Source organism: Camelus dromedarius, chromosome 13 (assembly GCF_036321535.1).
Source record: "Camelus dromedarius isolate mCamDro1 chromosome 13, mCamDro1.pat, whole genome shotgun sequence".
Classification (NCBI taxonomy): Eukaryota; Metazoa; Chordata; class Mammalia; order Artiodactyla; family Camelidae; genus Camelus; species Camelus dromedarius.
Genome location: NC_087448.1, coordinates 1,964,547 through 1,987,896, shown reverse-complemented (window position 1 = coordinate 1,987,896; position 23,350 = coordinate 1,964,547). Strand labels below are relative to the sequence as shown.

The 23,350-nt window shown below is 56.6% G+C and overlaps 1 protein-coding gene and 1 long non-coding RNA gene across 2 annotated transcripts in view; one reads left to right on the top strand and one right to left on the bottom strand.

Annotated features, from left to right (window-relative positions):
• The window catches only part of COL4A2 (collagen type IV alpha 2 chain), a 162,030-nt gene that overhangs the window by 120,673 nt on the left and 18,007 nt on the right, over window positions 1-23,350 (top strand). The window contains exons 19-31 of the mRNA XM_031466312.2: window positions 3,154-3,264; window positions 3,752-3,901; window positions 7,427-7,519; window positions 8,687-8,850; window positions 11,754-11,826; window positions 11,913-12,019; window positions 13,048-13,249; window positions 13,631-13,690; window positions 15,312-15,368; window positions 16,111-16,218; window positions 18,928-19,149; window positions 20,580-20,741; window positions 22,548-22,718. Coding sequence (XP_031322172.2) covers window positions 3,154-3,264; window positions 3,752-3,901; window positions 7,427-7,519; window positions 8,687-8,850; window positions 11,754-11,826; window positions 11,913-12,019; window positions 13,048-13,249; window positions 13,631-13,690; window positions 15,312-15,368; window positions 16,111-16,218; window positions 18,928-19,149; window positions 20,580-20,741; window positions 22,548-22,718 — 1,680 coding nt within the window. The remainder of the gene's footprint in view (window positions 1-3,153; window positions 3,265-3,751; window positions 3,902-7,426; window positions 7,520-8,686; window positions 8,851-11,753; window positions 11,827-11,912; window positions 12,020-13,047; window positions 13,250-13,630; window positions 13,691-15,311; window positions 15,369-16,110; window positions 16,219-18,927; window positions 19,150-20,579; window positions 20,742-22,547; window positions 22,719-23,350) is intronic.
• LOC135322758 (uncharacterized) lies at window positions 8,997-20,254 on the bottom strand. Its single transcript, XR_010383566.1, has 2 exons — window positions 20,095-20,254; window positions 8,997-9,559 (listed from the first exon to the last, which is right to left on the bottom strand). It is a non-coding gene; the product is annotated as an uncharacterized LOC135322758 (long non-coding RNA).

Here is a 23,350-nt window from a genome sequence, read left to right as displayed (position 1 = left end):
ATAGTCATATGGATATTTGTTTATGGATGTTGATTCCATGTTACAGGACATTCCATGAGGGCAAGGGTTTTAGCCACGCAGTCACTGCTGCGTCCCCAGTTCCTAGAACAGCATGAGGCACATGGTCCGTGCTCAGTAAGTACGACCTGAAGGACTGAATTCTGTACCTGCTAAAATACACACATCGCGTAGGGATTTTAAAGGGTGAGATTTTTTAGAATAAAGACGCTCTGCTGTTTCCTCCTAGCACACCCCCCCCCCCACCCTGTTACACGCGTCTGGGCTCAAGGGCTCACCGTCCTGCTCAGGTGTGAACCATCTGCTGGTTTGGTAGCTACTTTTGTGTGTCTTAATCCAGTGTTGATGAGACCATAGACAGAGCAGGGCCGAAGACAGGGCCTGCGGGGTCCCCTCGAGATTTCTCTCCAGAGCGACATCAAACCATCAATGAGTATATTTTGAATAAACTCTACACCCGGAGTCCACCCCCTGTGGGGCCAGCTTCCCCTCCTCCTCTGGGGAGCCCAGTGCGCCTGACAAGCTGAAACCCCAGGGGCCGAACATGAGGTTGACTGACTGTTGGCAGTTTTGCTAAAATGGAAATCATGCTTTTGAGGCTTTGGGAACTGAATTTTTTTTATTTTGCAACCCACTATATAATTTTGTTTTTATTAAGTGAAAGATTCTTTAAATTCTATAGTGCTTGATGAAGTTCAGAGGTTTCACACCCATGATTTCGCACAATCCCACGATAACCCTTTGCCCCCACCTCTATCTTACTCCTCCCCCCTTCCCTGTCCCCACTGGGAACCACTAGTTTGTTCTTTGTGTCTGTGAGTCTGCTTCTTTTTTGTTTTATTTGCTTGTTCACTAGTGTGTATTCACTAGCTTAGTGTACTTTTTAGATTCCATGTAGAAGTGAGATCATGCAGTATTTGTGTTTCTCTGACTTATTTCACTTAGCAGAATGCCCTCCAAGTCTGTCCATGTTGCTGCAAATGGCAAAATTTCATTCTTTTTGTGGCTGAGTAATATTCCTTTGTGTTTGCACACAGCTTCTTTATCCAGGCATGCCGATGGCCATTTAGCTTGCTTCCATGTCTTGCAAACAGTGCTGCTATGAACTTTTGGGTGCATGTATCTTTTTGAATTAGTATTTTTGGTTTTTTGAATATATGCCCAGGAATGGGATTGCTGGATCATATGGTGACTCTATTTTTAGTTTTTTGAGAAGCTTCCAAAGTGTCTTCCACGGTGGCTGCACCAGTTTACATTCCCACCAACAGTGTAGGAGGGTTCCCGTTTCTCCACACCCTCTCCAACACTTGTTTTTTGTGTTCTTCTGACAGGTGCGAGGTGATATTGGGAACATAGTTTTAAAAATTACTGGGGGCGATGTCTCTTTTGCACTCATCAAAAGTATCACTGACTGACAGCCCACAACGCGTTCAGCTCCCTTTCACCGCCCTGCGTTTCTGGAAACCACCCTGGGCTGGCGGGGGTTTAAGTCCCTTCTTCCCAAGCGTGGGGTTAGAAAGTCTGCAGCCGCCCTCCTTGCCTCTGGCGGCGGCGGCGGCGCAGCAGCAGCGTTCGTGTGTCCTGGGTGGGCTGGGAGGCGGGCGGAGCTCCAGGGCCCCAGATCCTAACACAGAAAAGAGGGAAACAGAGGTCCCCCTCAGCAGGCAGCACCGGGGGAGCTCGTCAGAGCGCAGGGGGAACGGGAACTTGGCATTTCAAAAAAGGGTTGCAAGATAATTAAACACCGACCTTGCTCTTCTTCCAAACACACGAGATCTGCAGTTCTCAGTTCCGCGTGCTCTCTTTCTATTCAGTCACGACCACGGCTAACGCTTGTGTGGTGCTGACTACACGCACGCCAGGCAGTGAAGCAAGTTGTCCCCGCTGCACTGGTCAATTGACTTACTTCTTGTAAAGCCCCTTTGAGATGGGGACGGGCCTTGGCCCTGTTTTACGGATGGGGAAATTGAGGCAGGGAAGTTGAGCGACTTGCCCAAGGCCCCATGGGGAACAGTGGAGGAGCAGGGCTCAGACCCGGACCCCCTGCCGGAGCCCAGCCCTCCAGCCTTTCCCCAGCGGCCGAGCCCAGCACAGGATACAGGGTCACATCTCCCACCCCTTCTGGGGACGTGTCAAGCAGGAGGCCCAGCAAATCTCTCCTTCTCTTAAGGACTTCCTTTTGAGATTAAAAAATTAAAGATCACTGCCATCTTCCCTGACCATCAGGCACCGCCGCACAGATGAAGGCTGGCGTGCCCCCTTCCCGGTTCCCGGTTGTCCCGCAGAACAACGCACTCCGCGGTGAAGCGCGGCTGCTCCCATGGCCACGGGGGGGGGGGGGGAGCGCAGCCCCTGGCGTTTGTTTAGTTAGGGGAAGGCTCTGTGAGAGCAGTCACCTCTGTTATTTATCCAGCAAACAGCTATGAACAGTCAGTCGGGGCAAGAGCTGGGGCTCGGGGAAGGGGGTTCAGAGAGTCAGCCCCTGGCCCCTGCTCAGCGCCTGCTGCCCCAGAGCCCGGTCGTCTCACTCCTTCCCACTGCCTCAGCTCTGACCGGCCTGATTTTCCACGACGTTCCCTAGACCCCGACCCTCTGGTGTCCCACCCAGAGCTCCCCTCCTCTGTACCTTCAGCTGGGCTGAGGTCCCCTGGGTGTCCTTCCCTTGGCCGTGTCATCTGTCCCCATCAACCTTCTCCATGAAACCCACTGGCCTGCCCCTCTGTGACGTCCGGACACACATCTTTATGGGAATCAAATGCAGGTGACGTTTGTAACGTTGATTCTGGTGCACAGTCAAGAGCTCCAAGACGTCGTCTGCTTCTGTTATTTTCATTGCCTACAGTCCCTCGATAATCAGATTTTCCCCCAAATAATCCTCCCCCACTTTGAAGCATCTCTATCTTTCGGGCATTCCTTGCCTCTCTTGTCCTGTAGTGTTTATAGGATGTTTGTATTGGCCCTGTTTGGCTGGGAACGAGCTCCTTGAAAGCAGGAGCCACTGCGGATCAAACGTTCGAACCCCAGGCCACCTGTGACGCACAGGGTGTTGGTAAATACGCAGTTGGCGAGGAAGTGAGCGTCTACCTTGGGTCCTGGGCAACGTCTTGTTCTCACCGTGGGACTGTCCCCCTCCAGGTGCCAGAGGTGACCCAGGATTCCCAGGAGCCCTCGGGGACCCGGGAGCCCGGGGCGAGCCAGGAGACCCCGGCCCGCCAGGTCTCCCTGGCACGTCCATCAGAGATGAAGGTAACGTGCATCCGGGGTGTCAAGATGAAGGTGTCCCCTCAGGTCTCACATAGACCACGGCCCCTCGCTGGCTGCACAGCCTTCAGTCGGTGCTCCATCTTGTACCCTGGGCCCGGCAGCTCTAATGCATCTCAAACACGGGTTTGGATGTCGTCACAGGACCACTGCACCTGGGACGGTGGCTCCCTAACTAGGTTAGACTGCTGCTGATGACAGCTAGTGTGACTCCGTCATGTGGCCGGAAGACCACAGGAGTCATCCAGTGTCATTGCCAAGCGTTCCAGCAAGCCTCTGGCCATCCTCCAGGGGCAAGAAGGGGGCTTTTTAGAGCAGAAAGATGGTGTTGAAATATACCAACAGCATCTGCCCTCAAATCACTGCCTGGGCCGTAAACCGCTAGCCCAGCTGGGGTCTCCCATGGGCAGGAGGGCCAGTGCAGCGGGGGAAGACCACAAGTCTCACAGTGCTGTGATTGTTGGGTTTTCAGATGAGAAGAGAGGCTTGCCTGGTGAAATGGGACCGAAAGGCTTCCCAGGAGAGCCGGGCGACCCCGCACTGTACCCCGGCCCACCAGGAACTGATGGACAGCCAGGGCTCCGAGGGCCCCCTGGCCCTCCTGGACCACCTGGACCAGACGGTAAGTGCAGGGAAACACAGGGAGGTACATCCCAGTGTCCAGACAAAGATGCCTGGCCCCACTGAAACTTCACTTGGGTTTTTCTGCTAAACAGTTCTGTCAACTAGGCGGTGGGCATGGACGAGGGCATAGCAGGTGCCCTGGGTGCAGACAGGAGAAGCTGGTGAGGGGAGAGGGCAAAGCCTTGTGACCGCGCTGAGAATCAGCAGTCCGTGGGCATTACACGGCACGTCTGGCTGCCGGCGGCTCCGGGGAGATTGGTCCTTCGGCAACGCATCCAGGAGGTGTAGTCTGGAAGCAACTGTGAGCTGAAGGCTGGCAGGTGTCTTCGCAGTAACTTCCAGACACAGTCCCCCAGGCTGGGGCCTCCCTCCCAGACATGAAGCCCCTGCCCTCGGTGAACCGACATGTTAAGCCGACTTGACGATCTGCCTTCTCGGCCCCGTGGAGCCAGAGCTACCACTGAGCAGGTGACAAAGCCTGGTGCCAGGAGGAGGGGCCGCACCACCTGTAACGGGGCGGGGCGGCCCAGACGGAAGACGCCGAGAGCCTACAAGCCGGACCAGCAGGATGTCTGGACCTTTCCAGGCTCCAGCGCAACTGGGGCTCATGCTTCTGTTGCGAATGCTCCAGGGGGTGGGGAGACGTGCTGTCTGTCAAAAACCGTTATTTTCTCAGCTTCCAAGATTAGAGTTACACTTTGGACATCGTAAAATCGAAGAAGAGATGAAGTTGCTGTTTCCAGATGACCTGGACACAACTCAGCATCTTGTTTTGAAAATACATGACTCTCAGTTCCTCACATCACCCCGATCACCCCAGCAGCTTCCTGTCGTCACACGTGCTGGCGGATGGTGTGCGGTCTGGGTTAGAGGCAAATTCGGAGACCGGGCTTTCGTTGCTGATGGAAGACGACTTCTCTTTGCTGTCTCTTCAGAAGGGGGACTGTCAGAGGCATCGGAAGCACGTCTGTGCACACTCCTGCCTCTCTGGTTCTAGTTGGTGTTCTGCAGTCGATACTTAAGTCACTGTGGTTCTATGTTCCCAGTTTTCCTCCAGCTGCAGAAACCAGCTTCTCACACTCTTGAAAGATTTTGGGTGCAGACGTTTCCCTGGAATTTGCCGAATAATTTGAGAGGCATTATCTCTGATACTTTTTATTATCCTGGCAGTAATACTTACTACTGTGGCATTTGTGATAATGGCTAAGTTTCTACGAGGAATGCATTTCTGGACTGAATGGTATCTGTTGAGTTTTCCCCTTTTGGCAACAAAATGTGACGTGTCAAAGATAAAAGCCTGAGCATATGCATCTTTAAAGGCTGTGGTCGAAGGCCACCCCTTGCCATCATTCCTGTAACTAAACTCCATTTTGGTAAAGATACAAACACCTACCAACTGGCTTTAAAAATCTTGCTTAGTAAATCACAGGTTTAACGTAAGTCATCTGAAAACAAGTTAACTAATTTGTGGTCCATATTGTTAGAGAAGGGAGAATTTATAAAGTAGATGAAACAGTGTCTGATACATTTTATTAACAAAGTTTTTAAAGTATATAACTTTGTTCTTCTTGAAATAGTTATTTTACTTTATGAGACACAGTGTTCCCAAATTGCTTTTTTTAAAGCAATCACTTCTACAAAAAGTAGCCAACAGTAATGGCCTTTTAAAATGGCTCTGTGTATAGTCACAATTTAGTATCAATGACCCTGAGCCCCAGAGAGTTCAGCTTTTCCCTGGGAATGAAATTGTTGGATTCTTCTCATGTTAACTGCATTTCACCCAGTTTTACTAATGGAAACCAGAATGCCTTTTGCCATTCCAGCAAAATCAAACCGTGAAGTCGGTCTCCTTTCTGAGAAAAATACTTTGCTCACTCCCAGTTACAGCTCAGTTCACCGAGTCGGCTGCTGGGGCGGGTCCACTGTGCTCCAGAAGTCAGCAACCCCCAGGTTTGTCATGGCCTCTGGCCTCTCCAGGAAAGTCATGTTGGAAACATCTCAGAGGCACAATGCTCTTCTGTGGGACTTGTTTGAAATTATTAATTGATCAGATAAGGAAAAAACAGTGTAGGAAGGAGGCAGGACAGCACCTGAAGATGGCCATGAAGCACCTTTTCTAACTGTGAGGAGCACCCACCACATCTTTGTCTCAGATTTAAAAAGCTAGCGTCCCTGGAGTGTCCATGATCAGTAACTGCCTGTGACACCAGCTTCTCCTCCCATATCAGGAGCGCCTGGAGACGTAACATACAGCCATCAGGCCACCACTGGACTGACGTGCTCTTGACCTGGTCACCTGTGACCTGGGGAGCCACATCCTGGGTGCCGTTTGCTCCATTAGCATCCTCCCAGCTGCACAGGACGCAGCTGGTACCTGCCCCGCTTTGCACGCTTTCGTCCACGGTTCCATGACGCCCTCTTCTCCCCCACTTGTCTCTCTGGTCTTTCTTCCGGAGACTCCGTTGTTAGTTCCTCCTTCTTCCTCCTCCACCATCCAGCAGACGACAGCATTCCTGTCTCTGTACTCTCTACCGAGCCAATTCCTGCGTTCCCAGGAATTTAAATGCTGGTTAGGAGCCAGCTCTCCCTGTCTGTGTCTCTAGCCCCGCTCTGGACTCTCAGCTGCAGACTCAGCCCAGCTGTTAACTTGACACGCTGTCACCCTCTGTGTCTCGCGGGCATCTCCAACTGTGCATGCCCCAGACTCAGCTCTGGGTCTCCCCCAGCCCCCCAGCCAGCACACCCCTCTATGGGGCGCGCCCGTCTCTGCAAACCCCGCAGCGGGAGCTGGACCCCTGGAGTCCACACGGCAGCGGTGCTTCCCCGGAATGCGCAGCCCCGCTTTCACCACAAGGTGGCGCCGCGCTCGGGTGGGACGTGGAGAGTCTTGTGGGCTTTCCTCGCCGGACATCCCTGCTCGGAATTGTCAGAGCCCTGAAGACGGGGCAGGACTTCTGACGTGCCCTGATCCTAGTGAGAGGGGTGAGGGTGGGGTGGAAGGGATGGATCACAAGTTATCCAATTACACAAACTCATGTGTGCACGTGTGCACCCAACGGAGTAAAACAGGAAAGACGGTGCTGCTGGGGGGAGGTGCACAGGGGTGCGCCTTGTCCAGGGGAGAGGACGGAGTGGGGAAGCGAGTTCATTTAACATCCTTTATGGTTCTGTTTTGGTCTGGTTTTTGTCCTTCTGGGAACCAGAAGTTGTGGTGGTCTTAGAACCCAAGTCTTTAGCACATGAGGAAAATACATGGTTAAAAAAATTCAACTCTGTTTTGGACTCAGTCCTTCTGAAAAGTAAAGATTTCTATTTCTAGATTTTAATGGAAAAACTAAAATCAGAGATGCTCACATGTCTTTGCAACCCTGGGAGCAATGGCTTTCTGAAGAGGAGTCGAGATGGAGCTGGAGTGTGGGGGTCACCTCCTGTGGGAGACTCAGCTGTAAAGGTCCGACATGGGGCTCGGGGGTGCAGGTCCCAGGCTGTGCTAACCTGCCGTCCTTGTGGGTTTTCTCCTCAGGTTTCCTTTTCGGCCTTAAAGGATCAAAAGGAAGGATAGGCTACCCGGGGCCATCGGGTTTTCCCGGGGCTCGCGGACAGAAAGGATGGAAAGGTGAGGATGGCTGGGAGTGAAGGGGGCGGGAGCTCCTTGGCCCTTTGGAGCCACGTCACCCCTTCCCTGGCTCTGAGATGAGCAGGAGCCCCTTCCCCCACACCCCACCCCCGAGGGCATCACATGGGGACGTAGTCTCTGCATTTTCTGTGCACCTGCTCTCAGTTGGCTCCCCTGTCTCTGTTCTGTACGCCACCCTCATCACTGAATTTTTAGGGAGCACGGGGCCCAACATGGGACAAAAAAGATGCGCAGTGACGTCACAGGCTGGATTCAGATGATTCATCTGAGTGCTCGGCTCCTGGAAATTGTGACGAGTGTTTGCAAAGGGCTGTAGGGTCATCGTCTGGTTTGGCCCTGACCCGACACCCTGAGCGAGGCGCCGAGACTTGGAGCGACGTGCCTGCCCGGCCCTCGGTCCCCGGCGGGGCGGAGGGGCGGTGGGAATGAGCGCTCCTCTCCTGCTGCACTCAGATGTCACCATCATTGTGGGGAATGGCCGGCCAGGGGGACCTCGGTGGGCCCTGTTAGCTCTCCCAGCCCCGGGTGTCCCGGCGTGTGACCCCCCAGACCTTTGGGGTGAGTGTGGGGCGTGGGCTGCATCAGACCCGTCGGGGATGCAGCCGCCTGCAGGAATCAGGCATCGTGGGTCAGCGGTGCAGCTCGGCCCCCTGAGCCATCACCTGTCGCCCTCCGTGCCCTGAGAGCCCACCCTACCGCCAGCCACCAGCTCGGGTGGGTCCAGCTGTGGCCAGATAGAAGGGAGGGCACGTATCTCTTCCTCACCCACCATGACCTTGGCCTCCAAGCCCATGGCCGCTGCCAGGCTGCCCTCCCTCCAGTTCCCCTTCACCCTGGTCCTTCCTTCCCGCACCCCTGAGGCCCAGCAGAGCCTTCCCACAGCTGACTCCCCAACTCCATCCACACCTCTTTAAGTGTCTTCACTAAATTTGGCAAATGTTTATACATTGAATCAGAGAATTCTGCACCCCAAGGAGACCAGTGACTCACACCTCTCGTCTAAGAAAGAGAGTGTGAGGACCAGAGTAGGTGGTGTGTGGAGTGTGGTGTGCCCCCAGCCCCTGCCCACCTGGACCTCCTGTCCCCGCAGAGCCAACAGGAGTGTTTAAAACCTTCTTGAATGACTAACAGGCACCCCCCCAACAGGTGATGCCGGGGACTGTAGGTGTGCAGAGGGCGACCAGTTCGTCGGGGGCCTTCCGGGGCTGCCAGGACCCAAGGGCTTCCCAGGCATCAATGGGGAGCCAGGGAGGAAAGGCGGCCAAGGAGACCCGGGCCAGCACGGCATCCCCGGGTTCCCGGGCTTCAAGGTAAGAGAGCCGCTCACCACGAGGCCAGAAAGGTGTCCTCGACACCTGTCCCTGCTCCCCCGTTTCCGGCTTTTATTTGTCAAGTTAACCCCACTTCAGAGCAACAACCCTTGTGCACCCAGGGCTCCATTCAGAAACACCAGGAGGAATTTTAAAGCTTTTACTGGTAAGAATGTGGAATGGGGCAGCCGCTACGGGAAACAGTGTGATGCCTCCTCAGAAAGTCCGACATAGATGTGCCATGTGACCCAGAAAGCCCCCTCCTAGTTCAGACCCAGGAGAGCTGCAGACGCGCGTGCACATCAAACCTGTGCATCGACGTGCGCACGTGCAGCGCACGCACAGCAGCACTGGCGGTCCGAGCCGGGAAGTGGGAACAACCCAAACGCCCATCAGCTGCTGAATGGGCAGAGCAAACGTGGGCTGCCTGCCCACGGGGGGTTATTCAGCCATCCACAGGAGCGCCAGCTGACGCACGCTACGGGGTGGCGCCCCTCAAAGACGTGCCGAGTGACGTAAGACAGATGCGAGGGAACAGATGCTGTACGGTGCCCGAGTGAGAGTCCAGAACAGGCGGACCTAGAGACAGAGGTGGCCTGGTGGTTGCCGAGAGCTGGGCGGGCGGAACGCGAGTGGTGGTCTCCTCTGTCGGTGATGAAAATGCTGTGGAATTAGGTCACAGGAATGGTGGCAGAACCTTGTGAAAATACTAAAACAAAACAAGAAAACACTGAGTTGTATACTTTAAAACAGTTAATTTTGATATGTGAATTATATTTAAAAAAAAAAAACCTGCTAGCATCTGAATGTAAAGTACTTTACATACTGAGCATTCACCTCTTGAAATTTAGCGTAGGACCGATTTAGCTTTTTATAAAGTCTCCCTTAACTCGACAAAAAGTGAGACTTCCAAGTGAACCGTGCATTTACTTTGGGTGAATGACGCTCTGCCCACGGACCCCTGGGCATCCCACAGCCCAGTGGACTTCATTCCACTTCTTACGAAAAGACCGTGGAGCAGCTCTTTCTCTGTGGCAGGTCTTAACTCACCAACGATTCAAAGCAAATTTCAGGTGAAGGCATAGAAATTATATTTCTTATTTATTTTTACGTAGAGAACTGCAGGAGATGCGTGTAGCGAAAAGCTGTTGTTCAGTGTTCTCAGCAGTAGAGGAACCAGTGCCCAGGGCACGTGGCCAAGGACGGTTAAGACGCTGTGACTCCGTGTCCAGACCCGGCGACATGGTGGCTGCTCAGAGCTGCTGGCGCAGGAGGGCTTCGTGGGCGGGAGCTTTGCGGAGAAGACGGGGTGCAGAGCACCTCGCTGCTCCAGTGCCCGGGGCTCCTCAGGAGACCAGCCGTTGTATTCAGCTGAACAGTCAGTGTGACATTTTCTCCTAGTTTAAAAATGATACCGTCTCCAAGTCATGGCCGTCTCAGCATGTCGTTCAAATGTTCAGAAAAAGTGTCCGTGGTGAGAATCCAAACTGAACAGGGGCAGAACCGGTGGGATCTTCGACTGTTTATAAAATGGCTGAATATTGCCTAGAAGTCAGAGGCATCACATTTTGTGCCTGTGTTGTGTCTACACTCTCCCGAGGGCACGTGCTTTCGCCAGGGTGTTTGCGCATCCACAGCACGTGTGTCCAAACACCTAGGTATCGTGTCTACCTTGCATCTAATTATACGTTTACGTGTCGCCGGTCACAGTGCCGCAGGAACGCCTGAGCGTGTACCCAGACGTCACCTTCTGTGCACACCAGTAGGGTCTGATGGAGGCTCGGAGTGCAGCAGGCGGTCAGTGAATGAGTCCACGCGCCCATCCATTTGCCCTGCGCCTCCTGGGTGTGAGACGCCTCCTAGTGTCCTTTCTGGACACTAAAAGAATGTCACCCTTCCCTGCAAAGAACTGAATCAATACATCAAGTGCCTGTGGAATTTTTTTCAGAGGAAAGAGCTCATAATCACCTGAAACATTCCATTTAATGAAACCAGCACTAAAAGTTCCCATCTTCTTGTGAATAACAGCAACCAAGACTTGCCCCAAACTAACATATCGCACTCATTAAAATGCGCCCTGAGGCCTTCAGCTGCTAGCTTCTGCTCATTGAAAGACCCGAACGAGGGTGTACAGCTTGAAGTGTGTTCCTGTGAAGAATTGTCTCTAAACCTTGGTTCCCTTCAGTTAGGAAGACAGGCTGTCTTGTTCTCTATATCGAATGGTCCCAAGTACCCCTGCTTTGTGCTTGGAGGCTTGCTCCTTGCCCGGACTCTACAAAGCTGTGGTTAGAGCTGGCAGCCTGGTGTGGGAGCGCATAGCTTCTGCAGAGTTAGTGAGTTCATGCTGGGGGCGGAAACTCCATTATAACAACAGAAACAACAACCAAAAACACCAATAAAATAAAAACTAAATAAAAATAGTAAATCAAAGTTACTGAGTTTATGAACCCCTGGGATTTTGCTGAAATGCAAATTGTGGTTCAGGTGCCCTAGGGTGGGGCCCAAGGCTCTGCATTCCTAACAAGCCCCCGGGAAGCTGGTCTCCCCATCTGGGGACCATACTTTGTTCTGGTTTTCACTGTCCAGCCGTGTGTGGCTACTTCCATTAAGTTTTGACCACTGTGGGGAGGGTATAGCTCAGTGGTTCAATCCCCACTACCACCATAGGAAAAAAAAGTTTTGACTAAAATTAAAAATGCAGAGCCTCAGACCCACTGGCCACATTCGAGCACTCAAAGCCTTTTGTGATGGGTGGCACTGGGCCAGGCGGCCAGGGACAGAGGTCTCTGGCTCTGGGCTTGATGACAGATAAAGACCCCCAAGTTGTATAAACAGAAAGTAATTGTCTTCCCAGGTGCCCTAACAGTAGGAAGGAGAAAGAGACTTTGTGTTTGTGTCCACAGGGAGCCCCTGGTGAGACTGGACCTCCTGGGCCCAAAGGAATAAAGGGAGATTCCAGAACAATCACCACCAAAGGTCAGTCTTTGTGGCCAGGAATCTGTGGACCGTCCCCCTTCCCGGGCTGCCGGCCTGAGTAGACTCACACTGCAATCCTTCCCCAGGTGAGCGAGGACAGCCCGGTGTCCCAGGTGTGCCAGGGACGAAAGGGGACGATGGCCTCCCGGGGCGAGACGGACTCGATGGCTTCCCGGGCCTCCCAGGCCCTCCTGTGAGTCGCCGCGGGGGTGGGGCGGCCCAGCCCCATGCTGATGGGTCATGTCCCCGCACGCCCGAGCTGGACGTGCTGGCTCCGCACTGAATCCTCCCTGGCAAACCGTCCTCTTTTAATGAGCAGAGATCGTAGTTTTCAGGAAACAGTGAGTTAGGTTGGAAGCCAAGCCCAGAGGGAACGTTTAAAAGAAACGGAGTCCATAAACATCCCTCCTGGTGTAGCGGAGAATGAGACGGGATGCTCTAAGACGCAGGGTAGAACGCCGTTTCCCAGGGTCAGTTATAAAATACGAAGCTTCATTTTTGACAGAGACATGCAGGTGGTGGAAAGAGGATGTCTGAAAACCTGCAGAGCCCTCGGGGGAGGGCAGAGCCAGACGGAGGAGGGCAGACACCGCTGGGGCCAGACCCCCCCTCCCCCCTCCCGGACCCCACCCTGCCCTCCGGGTGCCCTCAGCACCGTCCTAACTCCTGGCTCTCCCGGCCCCTCCCCTCTGAGCGCTCTGGCCCCACCCCCGGCTTCCACACCTGCTGAGTAGCTTCCTGAGCAGGACAGGGCCCAGCTTCCTGCTCCTCCGTCCTACCATCTCTTCTTACTTCTAATGAGCACACTGCTCTCTCTTGTCCAGACCAGACTCCCTTTCCTTTTCCGATGGGTCACAAACGCTTAATCTTGACAGTAAAACAACGCATTCCTGTTCCTGTAGTTCCAAATCTGTGCCTAACTGTCCTCCTGCAGAATTCTTACTGAGAATGAAGGTCCAAGCTAGTGGCTTGGAAAAAGAAAAACAGACTCATACGCCTTCCAGAACTGCATTCTAGTGTGTTGCCCATGGCTGCTATAGTCTGTCCTTTGTTTCTGGGACTTGGTCAGACCATGGGTGCTGGTTCCTGCTCACCTCTGCCGTCTTCCTGCTCTGTATCCATATCCATAGCACAGAATTCGGGGGACAGGGAGGGGAGCTGGGAATATGGCTGAATGTGAAGTTTCCGTATATGGTACACGCTAAACCGAATCTCTCCTAGGGTGATGGCATCAAAGGCCCCCCAGGGGATGCGGGCTACCCAGGAGCACCCGGCACCAAGGGCATTCCAGGAGAAAGCGGGCCCCCAGGACTGGGCCTGCCTGGCCCCAAAGGCGACCGCGGTTTCCCCGGAGATGCTGGATTACCTGGACCGCCAGGCTTCCCCGGGCCTCCTGGCCTCCCAGGCACTCCGGGACAGATAGGTATGGAGGGTCCCACGCCTGTGGCTTCCAGTCATGAGACGCTGTTCATGCTTCAACATCGCTGTTCTTCCTGGGCAGCGTGTGAATTCCCCGGAGGGAGGGGGCAGTCACAGGAGACGCTGTGTCTGTCGCGCCATCGGTTCTCAGCACATCCAAGCGACACCCAGCCGCGGGGTTTTCTGGACCCATTGCAGCCTCCTCCCACCAGTTGGAACACGGGGCCTCTCCTCTGTGCTGGACTCACAGAGGCTGAGCACGGAAGTTCAGCAGTGGGCCTCTGATTCCCTGCCCGTCCCAGCCTCCCCACCCCACACTCAGGACACGCCAGTCACCTCCCGTTGTCACACAGTCGCCTCACTCTGTCCCTGTGTCTTGCGCCAGATTGTGATACAGGTGTGAAAAGGCCCATCGGAGCAGACGGACAGGAGACCATCCAGCCAGGTACTGCGATCCCCGCCAGGTGGCCTTAGAGCTCTCGGGGTGTGGGGTGTGGGCTCATGAGGAAATCGGAGCAGGCAGACAGGAGACCAGCCAGCCAGGTACTGCGATCCCCGCCAGGTGGCCTTAGAGCTCTCGGGGTGTGGGGTGTGGGCTCATGAGGAACAGGTGTGAGCCCCGGCCGTGGGCGTGGAGCTGCCGCCAGAAACACAAACACGTGCGGCCCTGGGGCTGCGCTCCATCTGCCTCAGCTCGGAATTAACGGCAGGGCAGACGTGAGAACCATTGGGTCACCAAGGTGTCCCCACGGCACAAAGCGTCAGCTCGTAACGTCAGTGTGAACTCCGCAGATAAGTGCGTTCATACCGAAAGCACGTCTCTGTGTGGGTGAAGGGCAGCTGTGAATTGCTTGCTTGTTTGCAGGGTGAGGACTGAGTCCAGGTGTCTGTGAGAAGTCTGGTCCAGCGAGAGATGAACGCTGGGAGGGGCAGGGCTGAGGATGAGGACACAGTGCAGGTGACCTGGACTTAGTGAGGAACTAAGAGGAGAGGGACCATCCAGAAGTTGGCCCGGCTGCCATCGGACAGGCGATGTCTCCAGCCAGGGTGGACTTGGACATGGAGGTGGGGGGCCCAGGAGAGCCCTGAGTCCAGGACAGGAGGGGATGCAGGATCCACGATCAGGATTTTGGGGAGTGGAGCAGAGAGGATGAGTTTGGCGGAGGTGAAGGGGCCAGCAGCACATCTGGATGGCAGCAGCTCCCAAGTGACAGTTGAGAGTTTGGGCAAAACTCTCCAGATGAAGGCCAGGATTGGAAGCAGCACCAGAATCCAGGGTCCCCTGCATGCGTGCGGGAACGGGCCAGGCGCTCAGGGCGGGGGATGCAGAGCAGGGATGGTGACGCGGGGCTTGCAGAGAGCTGGTGTGAGGCTCTGTGGGCCTGAGGCAGGGCCCCCGGGCCACGGCCAGGCTCCTTCCTTTTACGACCTGTGCTGGGCTCTGCACCCAGACCCCTCGGATGACAGAGGTGGCCAAAGCCCCTGTTTGGCCATTGTCTAGCCAAGATAGGAGCCCTCCCAAGTCACAGGCAGACAGACCAGGGACATCCCCAAGAACTGCTGGGCCTGCTTCCCCCCCGCCCCCCCCCCGCACAGTGTCACCAGCCACAAGTGGCTGCCACGGGGTTTCCTTCTGCACCGCTCACAGCAGGGAGTTACTATGGCTAATTCCGAAAGTAGCCAGCGTCACAAAGGAGAAGTCAAAGAATTCCTTTTGAAATCAGAAGCCTCCTCTGTCCCAGGGGTGCATTTCCAGCCAAGGAAAGGGATTCACTCGGACTGACAGGGATGGGTGGCGGCTGTGCGTGGTGTTGCCCTCAGTGAGGGGGGACCTCAGCCAGCACGGCGCCCAGTCTCATTTGCGTTTCATATGAATTTCTGACTTGGTCACACAATGAAGTTAAACTTCTAATCCCATCGGCATCAAGGTTCATCGAGTCGTTAGATCACCCTGATCGTAAGATGGCAGCTGCTTTCTGTGGCTGTTGCTCTGGACCTTGGCAACACCTGAAGCCGCAGGGCTCGGTGTCGAAGGCGGCTACAGCTCTCCCTTTCTCTCCTCCCAGGTTGCGTCGGAGGGCCCAAGGGATCGCCAGGCCTGCCGGGCCCCCCAGGCGCCCCAGGTAAGGAAGGGCACCTCCAGCCTCTCTCTGCGCGTCTGCACCACCCCCTCCCCTCTGCTCGCCTTCCTCTGCCCCCATGTGGCCCTGCCCAGACGTCGCTGTGTTCTCAGTACCCCACTGCACACTGGCAGCTTCCTTAGGAAGCCGACTTCCTCTCGTCACTAGGAGTCAGTGGCGACTGAACCCTAGGCTAAGAGAGAGGGTCCCTGCCACACAGAACTCAAGCCTCAGCTCCGGCCCGACCTGGTGGCCAGAGACAAAGGCGCCTCTTTAAGGCTGGGACAGGACAGCTAGCTCTGTGCTTTTATCCCTTTGTGTCCCAGGGTTATGGGAAGAGGATCCACGCTGGGGGATTATTTCTTTGGGGTTTTGAGTGAGACGAACACAGATCATTGGGGCTGGGGTTTGTCCACACAATCGTGGGGGAGACGGACACTCAGTTTCCCGGGTAGACGGACACTTAGTTTCCCGGGTAGACGGACACTTAGTTGCTGGCGTAGACGGACACTCAGTTTCCCAGGTAGACGGACACTTAGTTTCCGGTGCAGACTGACCCTTGGCCGAGCTGGTCGTCCCTTGGCTGTCACAGGTACTGTTTCAGAGTTGACGTCCCCCAGCCTCATCACTTCCTGGTTTCATAGACACTGTGTTAAGTCTGGCGTGGACTTGACCCTCTCCTGCTCACGTCCTGCAGGGCTTGCCTCATGGGGCTCTGACCGTGTCTTGGTTTTGGGCTGTTTAGGTGTCAAAGGCCTCAGAGGGATTCCAGGATTGTCAGGAGCTGACGGATCACCAGGGCTCAAGGGTCTCCCGGGAGACCCGGGCCGGGAGGGATTCCCAGGACCCCCAGGTGAGTTGGGGTGGGACGCCCCAGCCCCCTAGATTTGGGAGGTGACTGTGTGATCGGGGTGCCCAGCACTAGTGCTGTTTAACACTTAGAAACTGTTTCGACAAACGCTTGGTGACGGCTTCTGTTCTCGTCCTTGGGAAATTAAAAAACGACCTCTTCCTCACTGACGTCGTGCCAGCAGAAGAAACTTACAGATCTTGCAGGACAAGGGGACAGGGCGCAGAGGGGTTTTCCCCTGGCTGGTATGGAACATTCTAAGGGTGCACGATGTCGCCCTCTCCTGGGCTTGTCGTTTCGGCTCATCGTCCAGTCCTGGGCTGCTGCTCGCACACCTGGTGCCACACAGAGCACCTGTGGTTTTGCGGGTCACAGCGCCGCCTGCCCGCGCCACAGTCTGCAGCTCGTCTGAGTGAACAGTTTGAACCATTCCATCTACATTTGACGCAGCAAAGAATCATGAAAGCCATTTAGGGACTAAAAGAGCTGAATCCTTTTAGCTCCATGTGGAGGAAAATGAACGTGTTTCCAGGAGTGAACTGTGGTGAGAGGTCGGGAGTACCTGCCTGGGGGCCTGCGTGTTCTAGAACCTGGCTCAGTGGCCTCAGACCCAGGTGCCCCTCGGTGGCGCCGGCCGGGGCGCTGCGCGGGGGCGTGGCCGTGCTGCCGGTGCGCAGAGGCCCGGGCGCTGGGGAACCGCGTTACCTAGACAAAGCCGTGGAAGTCACCAAGGCCACCCAAGCCGGACGTCTCCCACCAGGTCCCGGCCACGTGCTCTCCCAGCCTCTGCTGGAGTCACTCCTGCCGCCGGCACCTGTGGAACACTGACTCTCTCTCACTGCTGGGAAGTCCTTGCTCGGCTGGGGTGAAGTCTGCCTCCTCCGAGGCTGTTCGCTGGTTGTTCCTTGAGCCAGCGGTTCTCTTCATAACCGGGCCTCACAGACACCCGGGACCCGGCCACGTTCCCCACGGACATCTCGTGAACGGGCAGAGCCGACCCCAGGAATGCGAACTTTCTCTTTCTGGCATAACCTCCGTGCCCTCAGCATTCTGACCACCCCTCCATGATTGCCCTCCAGCTTGTCAGCATTCCTTTCAAACTCAGCTCCAGAAACTAAATGGAACACTCCGGACTGCCACACAGAACAGCAGGCTCCGTAGATTTAGCCCCGAGCAAATGTTTTCAGCAAAGATGTATCCCGTTTTACCGGCAGTTGGTTGAATCCTCAACGTTTGACTTTGCGTTGGCCCCTGGGTCCGGTGCTCCAGCCCACAGAGGCTGCTGCAGACCTCGAAGCTGGTGCCTTTCGTGCTGGTGCCTCTTCGTGGTTTGCAAAGTCAGGAGGCATGGTCCCTGGGTCTTTTATCAAGCCTTTGGAGAGAAGCGAAGGAAAGTGTTTCTGCCCACACACCAGAGGCTCAGATGGTACCACTCTGCTGCCACGCTAGGGGGTTTAGAAGTTACAGCTCTGTCGCTTTGGTGATATCACAGATCCTGAAGTTAAGTGTGAATTGTTTTGAGAAGATGCTAATTTGTTAAAACCTCCAGGCTTTGAATAAGAAGGGTGAGTCGTAATCTTAGAATTTGATGCCCAGCCAAGCAGACTTGAACTGCCTGGAGTGAGAAAGGAGGCTGTGTGCTGTCATCAGAGGATCTGGGCAGGCCACCAGGTGTAGAGAGCCTGTTGTGCAGTGAAGTGTAGCCCCCGAGTGAAGCGGGAGGTTGGGGAGACCAGAGGGAAGGCGCAAACGAGGAACTGAGCTTCCAGGCTTGAAACACACATCCCTTTTTATGGGGATGGAATGTGCCGGATGCTCCCACCACCACATGAGGAAGAAAATGAAAGCCCCACCTTCAAAGATGGCAAAACCCAGAGGGAGTCCATTCCAGAGAGAAGGTCCACGTGCAGAGTGAAGCCCACTGTTCCCGTGAGCAGATTCATCATTTCCACGAAAGCCCGCTCCTCCTGTGCGGAAGTCACGTGGTCCAGCTGATCAGTACTCGGGTTAGCCTTGTTCCGTGTTCCCGACACGGCTGCCACGGTCAGCCCGCTGTCCCGGGAGGTGGCAGCTTTCCGTCAGGCTCACCCACGGGTCGGGGGGAGGGCTCTGTGCTTCCCACACCCCCACCTGCAGCCGTGGCTGCAGTGACCTCGGAGGCTTCCCGTTGGACCGACGTGTGACTGTCACTCTTGCAGTTCAGTCTGAGGTCACATCGCGGGGAGGGCCTGAGCGGGGATGTGGTGTGGTGAGGCCATAGCCCACGCATCCAGGAAAGTCACAACTCTCCCAGCATGTGGCCACGCGGGCCTCCGCCTGGACATGGCAGGTGGCAGGAGGCAATAGGGGTGTCGAGTCCCCTTCAGAGCATCTCTGAACTGACTGATGACCAGGGGTTTAGTAGCAGGGAGAGTTACGGGGGCAGAGTTTGGGCTCTGAGGGTCTGGTTGTCCTGGCCTGCTGGGCTCTGCCTGCACACACAGCCTGGAAGCTCCTCTCTGGGATTATTTGCACAACACATCCTGTGAATGACGAAGATTTAAGCTCAGAGGCCGTGTCCACCTTGGCCAGGTCGTAGGGCTGGGGCCAGACGGCGGGGGGCGGCCAGCGGCGGGCCAGGGCTCAAGCTGGCCGCCTCCTGCCTCTTGCTCCGACCTTAGAACGCCGTGACGCCGCCCTCCGGTGACGGGGACGACTTGTGTTTCCCTGCAGGGTTCGTGGGGCCCCGAGGATCCAAAGGCGCAGTAGGCCCCCCTGGCCTGGATGGGGCCGCAGGTCCCTCGGGCCTGCCAGGGCCGGTCGGGCCCCCAGGGGACAGGGGCCTTCCTGGAGAAGTCCTGGGGGCCCAGCCCGGGCCCCGGGGAGACGCTGGACTGCCTGGACACCCTGGACTGAGAGGTCCTCCGGGAGAGAGAGGTCTGCCTGGATTCCGGGGTAAGTCGCCATGGCAGGAGGGGCGGGGGCGAACGCGCTGCACCGCAGCTCCCGAGGGAGGGCCAGAAAGCCCTCCTGAGATCAGGTGAGAACCGCGTGGCACGAGTCCTGCCTCTCCTCCTAGTGCCAGCGTTCCCTCATGGCGAGTTAGGACGGTGACCCCCTGGCCGTGTTTACCCTCCGTGGCCAGGGCAGGACGGCCCCTGTAGCTCCTCTCCGAGTGCAGATTAATAACTGACCCGCTTTCTCCCCCAGTTGGTGTGAGTCCCCGTGTGCGCGGCTGGTATGGAGGAGAGAGGACCTGGCCGTGCTCAGTGAGGGCCTGAGAGGAAGACAGAGACGATCTAGGGTGCAGCTTAATCTGTGGGTGTGAAACTGATGGGTTTAAAAGACGTAGTGTTCACAACATCACCGACGGACGTTCGGCCGAGGGGGAATGTGCCCATTGTTTGGCGAGTGAGTGAGGCACCCAAGGCTTTGTGTATTCGACACGGGCACTTGGAACCCAGAACACTGGCTTTAACGAGCTCGCATCACTCAAGCGCAGGCTGGGAGACGGCCGGGCCGCCTGGGTCCCCATCAGAGACGCACCAGCTGTTACGTGTGGACTGTTGTCGTCAGTCCCAGCCGCCCGGCCCAGGCAGGCGGGCTCCTGTGGTGCAGGAAGCGGGCATCCCTCCCCCAGCTGCCATCAGTCCAGCAGGCGTCCTTCCTGCGAGATCCGAGGGGGACGCAGCCTGGGTCTCGGCGGGCAGGGGGACGCCCCACGCTCCGGAGCGGGGGTCCGCGTGTCCCGCCGGTCTCGCCCCCGTGCGATTGTGACGTCCCTGCCCGAGCTCTCTCACAGGAGGGTGCTCAGGGTGGATTCTTTCCCGCGACTTCAAGACGTGGGAGCACAGAGCGCAGGCAGCGCGGGGCCCCTCCCCGCCCGGGGAGGCTCCCCACCTTCAGAGGTTCAGGCAGAATAGTGGGTTCGGTGAAAGCTCCGACTTCCGAAGCGCCCGTTTTAAGGAGCTGGTTCCGTGTCTGTGCGGCCACGCCTGGCAAGAAGTGCGGAAAGACGGGTGTTACTCACCAGCTACTTAACATGCTCGTGAAGAGCGTTTTACAGTGCGGCCAAATGCTCAAAATACAGTATCCAGTGAAAAAATCTAAATTAAAATTGCGCTCCAGGCGAGCCGTCAGTTTGGCAGATACCTATTTCTCTGTGTATTTATGTGAACAGGAGAACTGCCAGCAGGAACTATGCTCCGATGCTAGCAATTCTCCGGGTGAGAGTACGAGTCACTTCAATCTCGTCCCCTGCACGTCCTGCCTTTTCCAGGCTTCCTATGGCCCCGAGCACCTGCTGTCACAGGCCAGGTCTGAGGAGGCAGGCGCTGCAGTGCGCTGCGGGGTGGGCCTCACGGCTCTCGTCTCGATTCCTGCAGGGAGCCAGGGGATGCCGGGGATGCCGGGCCTGAAGGGTCAGCCAGGCTTCCCAGGACCGTCGGGCCAGCCGGGCCTGCCCGGGCCGCCAGGACAGCATGGCTTCCCAGGAGCTCCTGGCCGGGAAGGGCCCTTGGGGCCGCCGGGCACCCCTGGCTTCGGAGGTAAGGACCCACCCCACTGGAGGGCTCTCTGCTGTGCTCCAAGGGCCGCAGGGCTTCTGGACACACCACACACGGCGTGGCTTAAACAGCAGAAACTTACTCTCGACACATCAAGGTGTGGGCAGGGCTGGTTCTCCTGAGGCCTCTCTCCTCGTCGTGAGATGGCAGTCTCCTCCGTGTCCTCGCGTGGCCGTTCCTCTGTGTGTGTCTGCATCCTGATCTCCTCTTCTTATAAAGACCCCTGTCCCGCTGGGTCAGGACCCACTCTCATGACCTTGCTTAATGAGCTTGAGGCCCTCTTTCAAGGCCCAGCTCCAGGTGCAGTCACACCACGAGGTCCTGGGCTGGGGGTGTCAGCATGTGCACTCGGCAGGGACACAGCTCACGTCCTGACAGGTTCCAGAGACAAGACATGTACCTCAGCAAACGAGGCGAGTTCAGGCTTCGGAGGCGCCGCCGGTGCTTCGCTCCTGCTGTATGTGCTGGGCGCCTAGCTAAGATTTCGTTAGGAAAAAGGAGAGATTCCCGCTGTAAAAGCTCAGAAACCTGCTCTGCTTTGAAGAGGTGGCATTGTTCCCTGAAACTGGAAGATGTGGGGAAGAAAAGAGGACGCCTCCTTCAGGAAACCCATGGGGCGAGGTGGGGTGGGGCTGGGGGGGGGACAGGAAGCACGGGGACGACACGGTGGGTGCTGGCTCGCTGGAGCCCTTGCAGGGAGGACGTCAGGGGTCCAGCTGTCCATCAGGCACCGTCCAGGGGACCCTGGGCTCTCCTTTGCCGTGAGCAGGTGACAGCTTTGTCCGGGACCATAGCCAGTTCACACTAGGGAGCACCGTGCCGCACGTAGATCAGACGTAAGCCAGACGCTCACCCAGGAGTGGCCTCAGCTGTGGTGGCACCAGATCCCCAGGCAACGTGCTACCCACGGGTTTACAGTAACGGGAACCCCGGGCAGGAGGTTGGGGCCTTCTGGGTCAGCGCTCAAGGCCTTGCCTGTTCCTGGGCGCGGAGCATCAGGTGAACGCAGTGTCATGTGGTGTGTATAGACCTGCGCCAAAGCCCTGCCCTGATGGCGCCCACGGTTCGGGTGGGGACAGAATGACCCGTGTAAAGGCTTGTGTTTGGCTGGGGCAAGCAGCAGAGTGACCGGACCACGGGGCCCCATGTTTCAGAGGGCAGGGTAGCTGGGCAGGCTAGGACAGTCTTGGGAGGAGCAGATGAGGGAAGCCAGGTGTGGACAATGGGCAGGACTGGAATGAGGTCCTTCCTAGAGGAACAGCCTGAGGAAACTGGCTGGGGGGAGGTGGGGCCAGTATTCAGAAGGCGAGGAGGCCACTGAGAGGTTTGAACTGGGGCGGGGAGAAGGCTGGAGCTTTGCAGGGAGGCCAGCTGTGGATGCCCTAATGGGTAATGCGCAGGTGCGCAACTCCTCCAGAACTTAGTTCCCAGAGCCAGCGGTGTCAGGAGGGCGGGCATCCGCGTGGGGCCTCAGCCATCCCAGCGCCATAGCCATGCGCCTGGGGTTCCAAGGCACGAGGGCCTGAGCGGAGAAAGGCTGTTGGACTTGAGTCCCACAGGCTGGCTTCCGGCTTTCGAGGACAGACCTCTTCAGAAAGGGCAGCCCTGTGGGTCTTCCGCATGCTCTGCTCACACCGTTAAAACTCACCTCTGCAGTCACACTTTCCATTGTCCCTCTAAGAGGTTTTTCTTAAAAGCTGTTATGATCAGTGTCTGTAAAGTACCGTCAGAGGCGCTGTCTCTGGCTGGTTTGTTCATCCTGTCTTATTTTCCTTCCCTTATTGGCAGGTCTGCCTGGAGACAGAGGGGACCCAGGGGACACAGGCTTCCCTGGCCCTGTGGGCATGAAGGGTGAACCCGGTGATAGAGGTACCCCTGGTCTGCTGGGCCAGACGGGTCATCCTGGAAACCCTGGATTTAAAGGAATGGCCGGAATGCCTGGTGCCCCGGGACCAAAAGGTGACTACAGAGCAGGACCCTGGAATTTCCCTGTGGGGTGCAGTGGGGTGGCCCAGAGGGAGGTGTCACAGGCCCTGGGACATGCTGACGCTGCCCAGGCTGGCTCTGACCGCTGTGCCCCAAAAGGCCAGTTTATTAGCTGACCACAAGAGAGAGACTGTCTGAGGAGCAGGACTCACTGTCTGTGGGGGGGAATCCGGGGACGGGCTCCAGGAGATGGGAGTCAGCTCCGGAGGCTGGCTGGTCCAGCACAGGTTTACCTGCTCACAGACGAGGCCAGCCTGACCGGCGCGGGGCCCTCCACCTCTGGACTGGCTGGAGATGCCGTGCTCTGCTCTTCTGGGGCCCTTTGCCAGATTTCCACGCGGGGTGCAGGGTCAGCACCCCATTAGCTCCCGGTGCCCCTCCCCAGCCTGGTGGAAAGACCACAGAACCCGGGGACGTCTGGTTTCCTCGTGTCTCTCCGCCCGCATGGGCCCTGCATTCTGTTTCCAACAGCCAGACGGCAGACAGGCTGACCAGCCCGTTAGGAATCGCTGTCCCGGAAACCATCTTTAGGTTAAGCTTCTTGGCGTCTTCTCACACCAGCCACAAAGTGGGGCTATGGCAGCTTGGTTTGTGCACGCCTGACC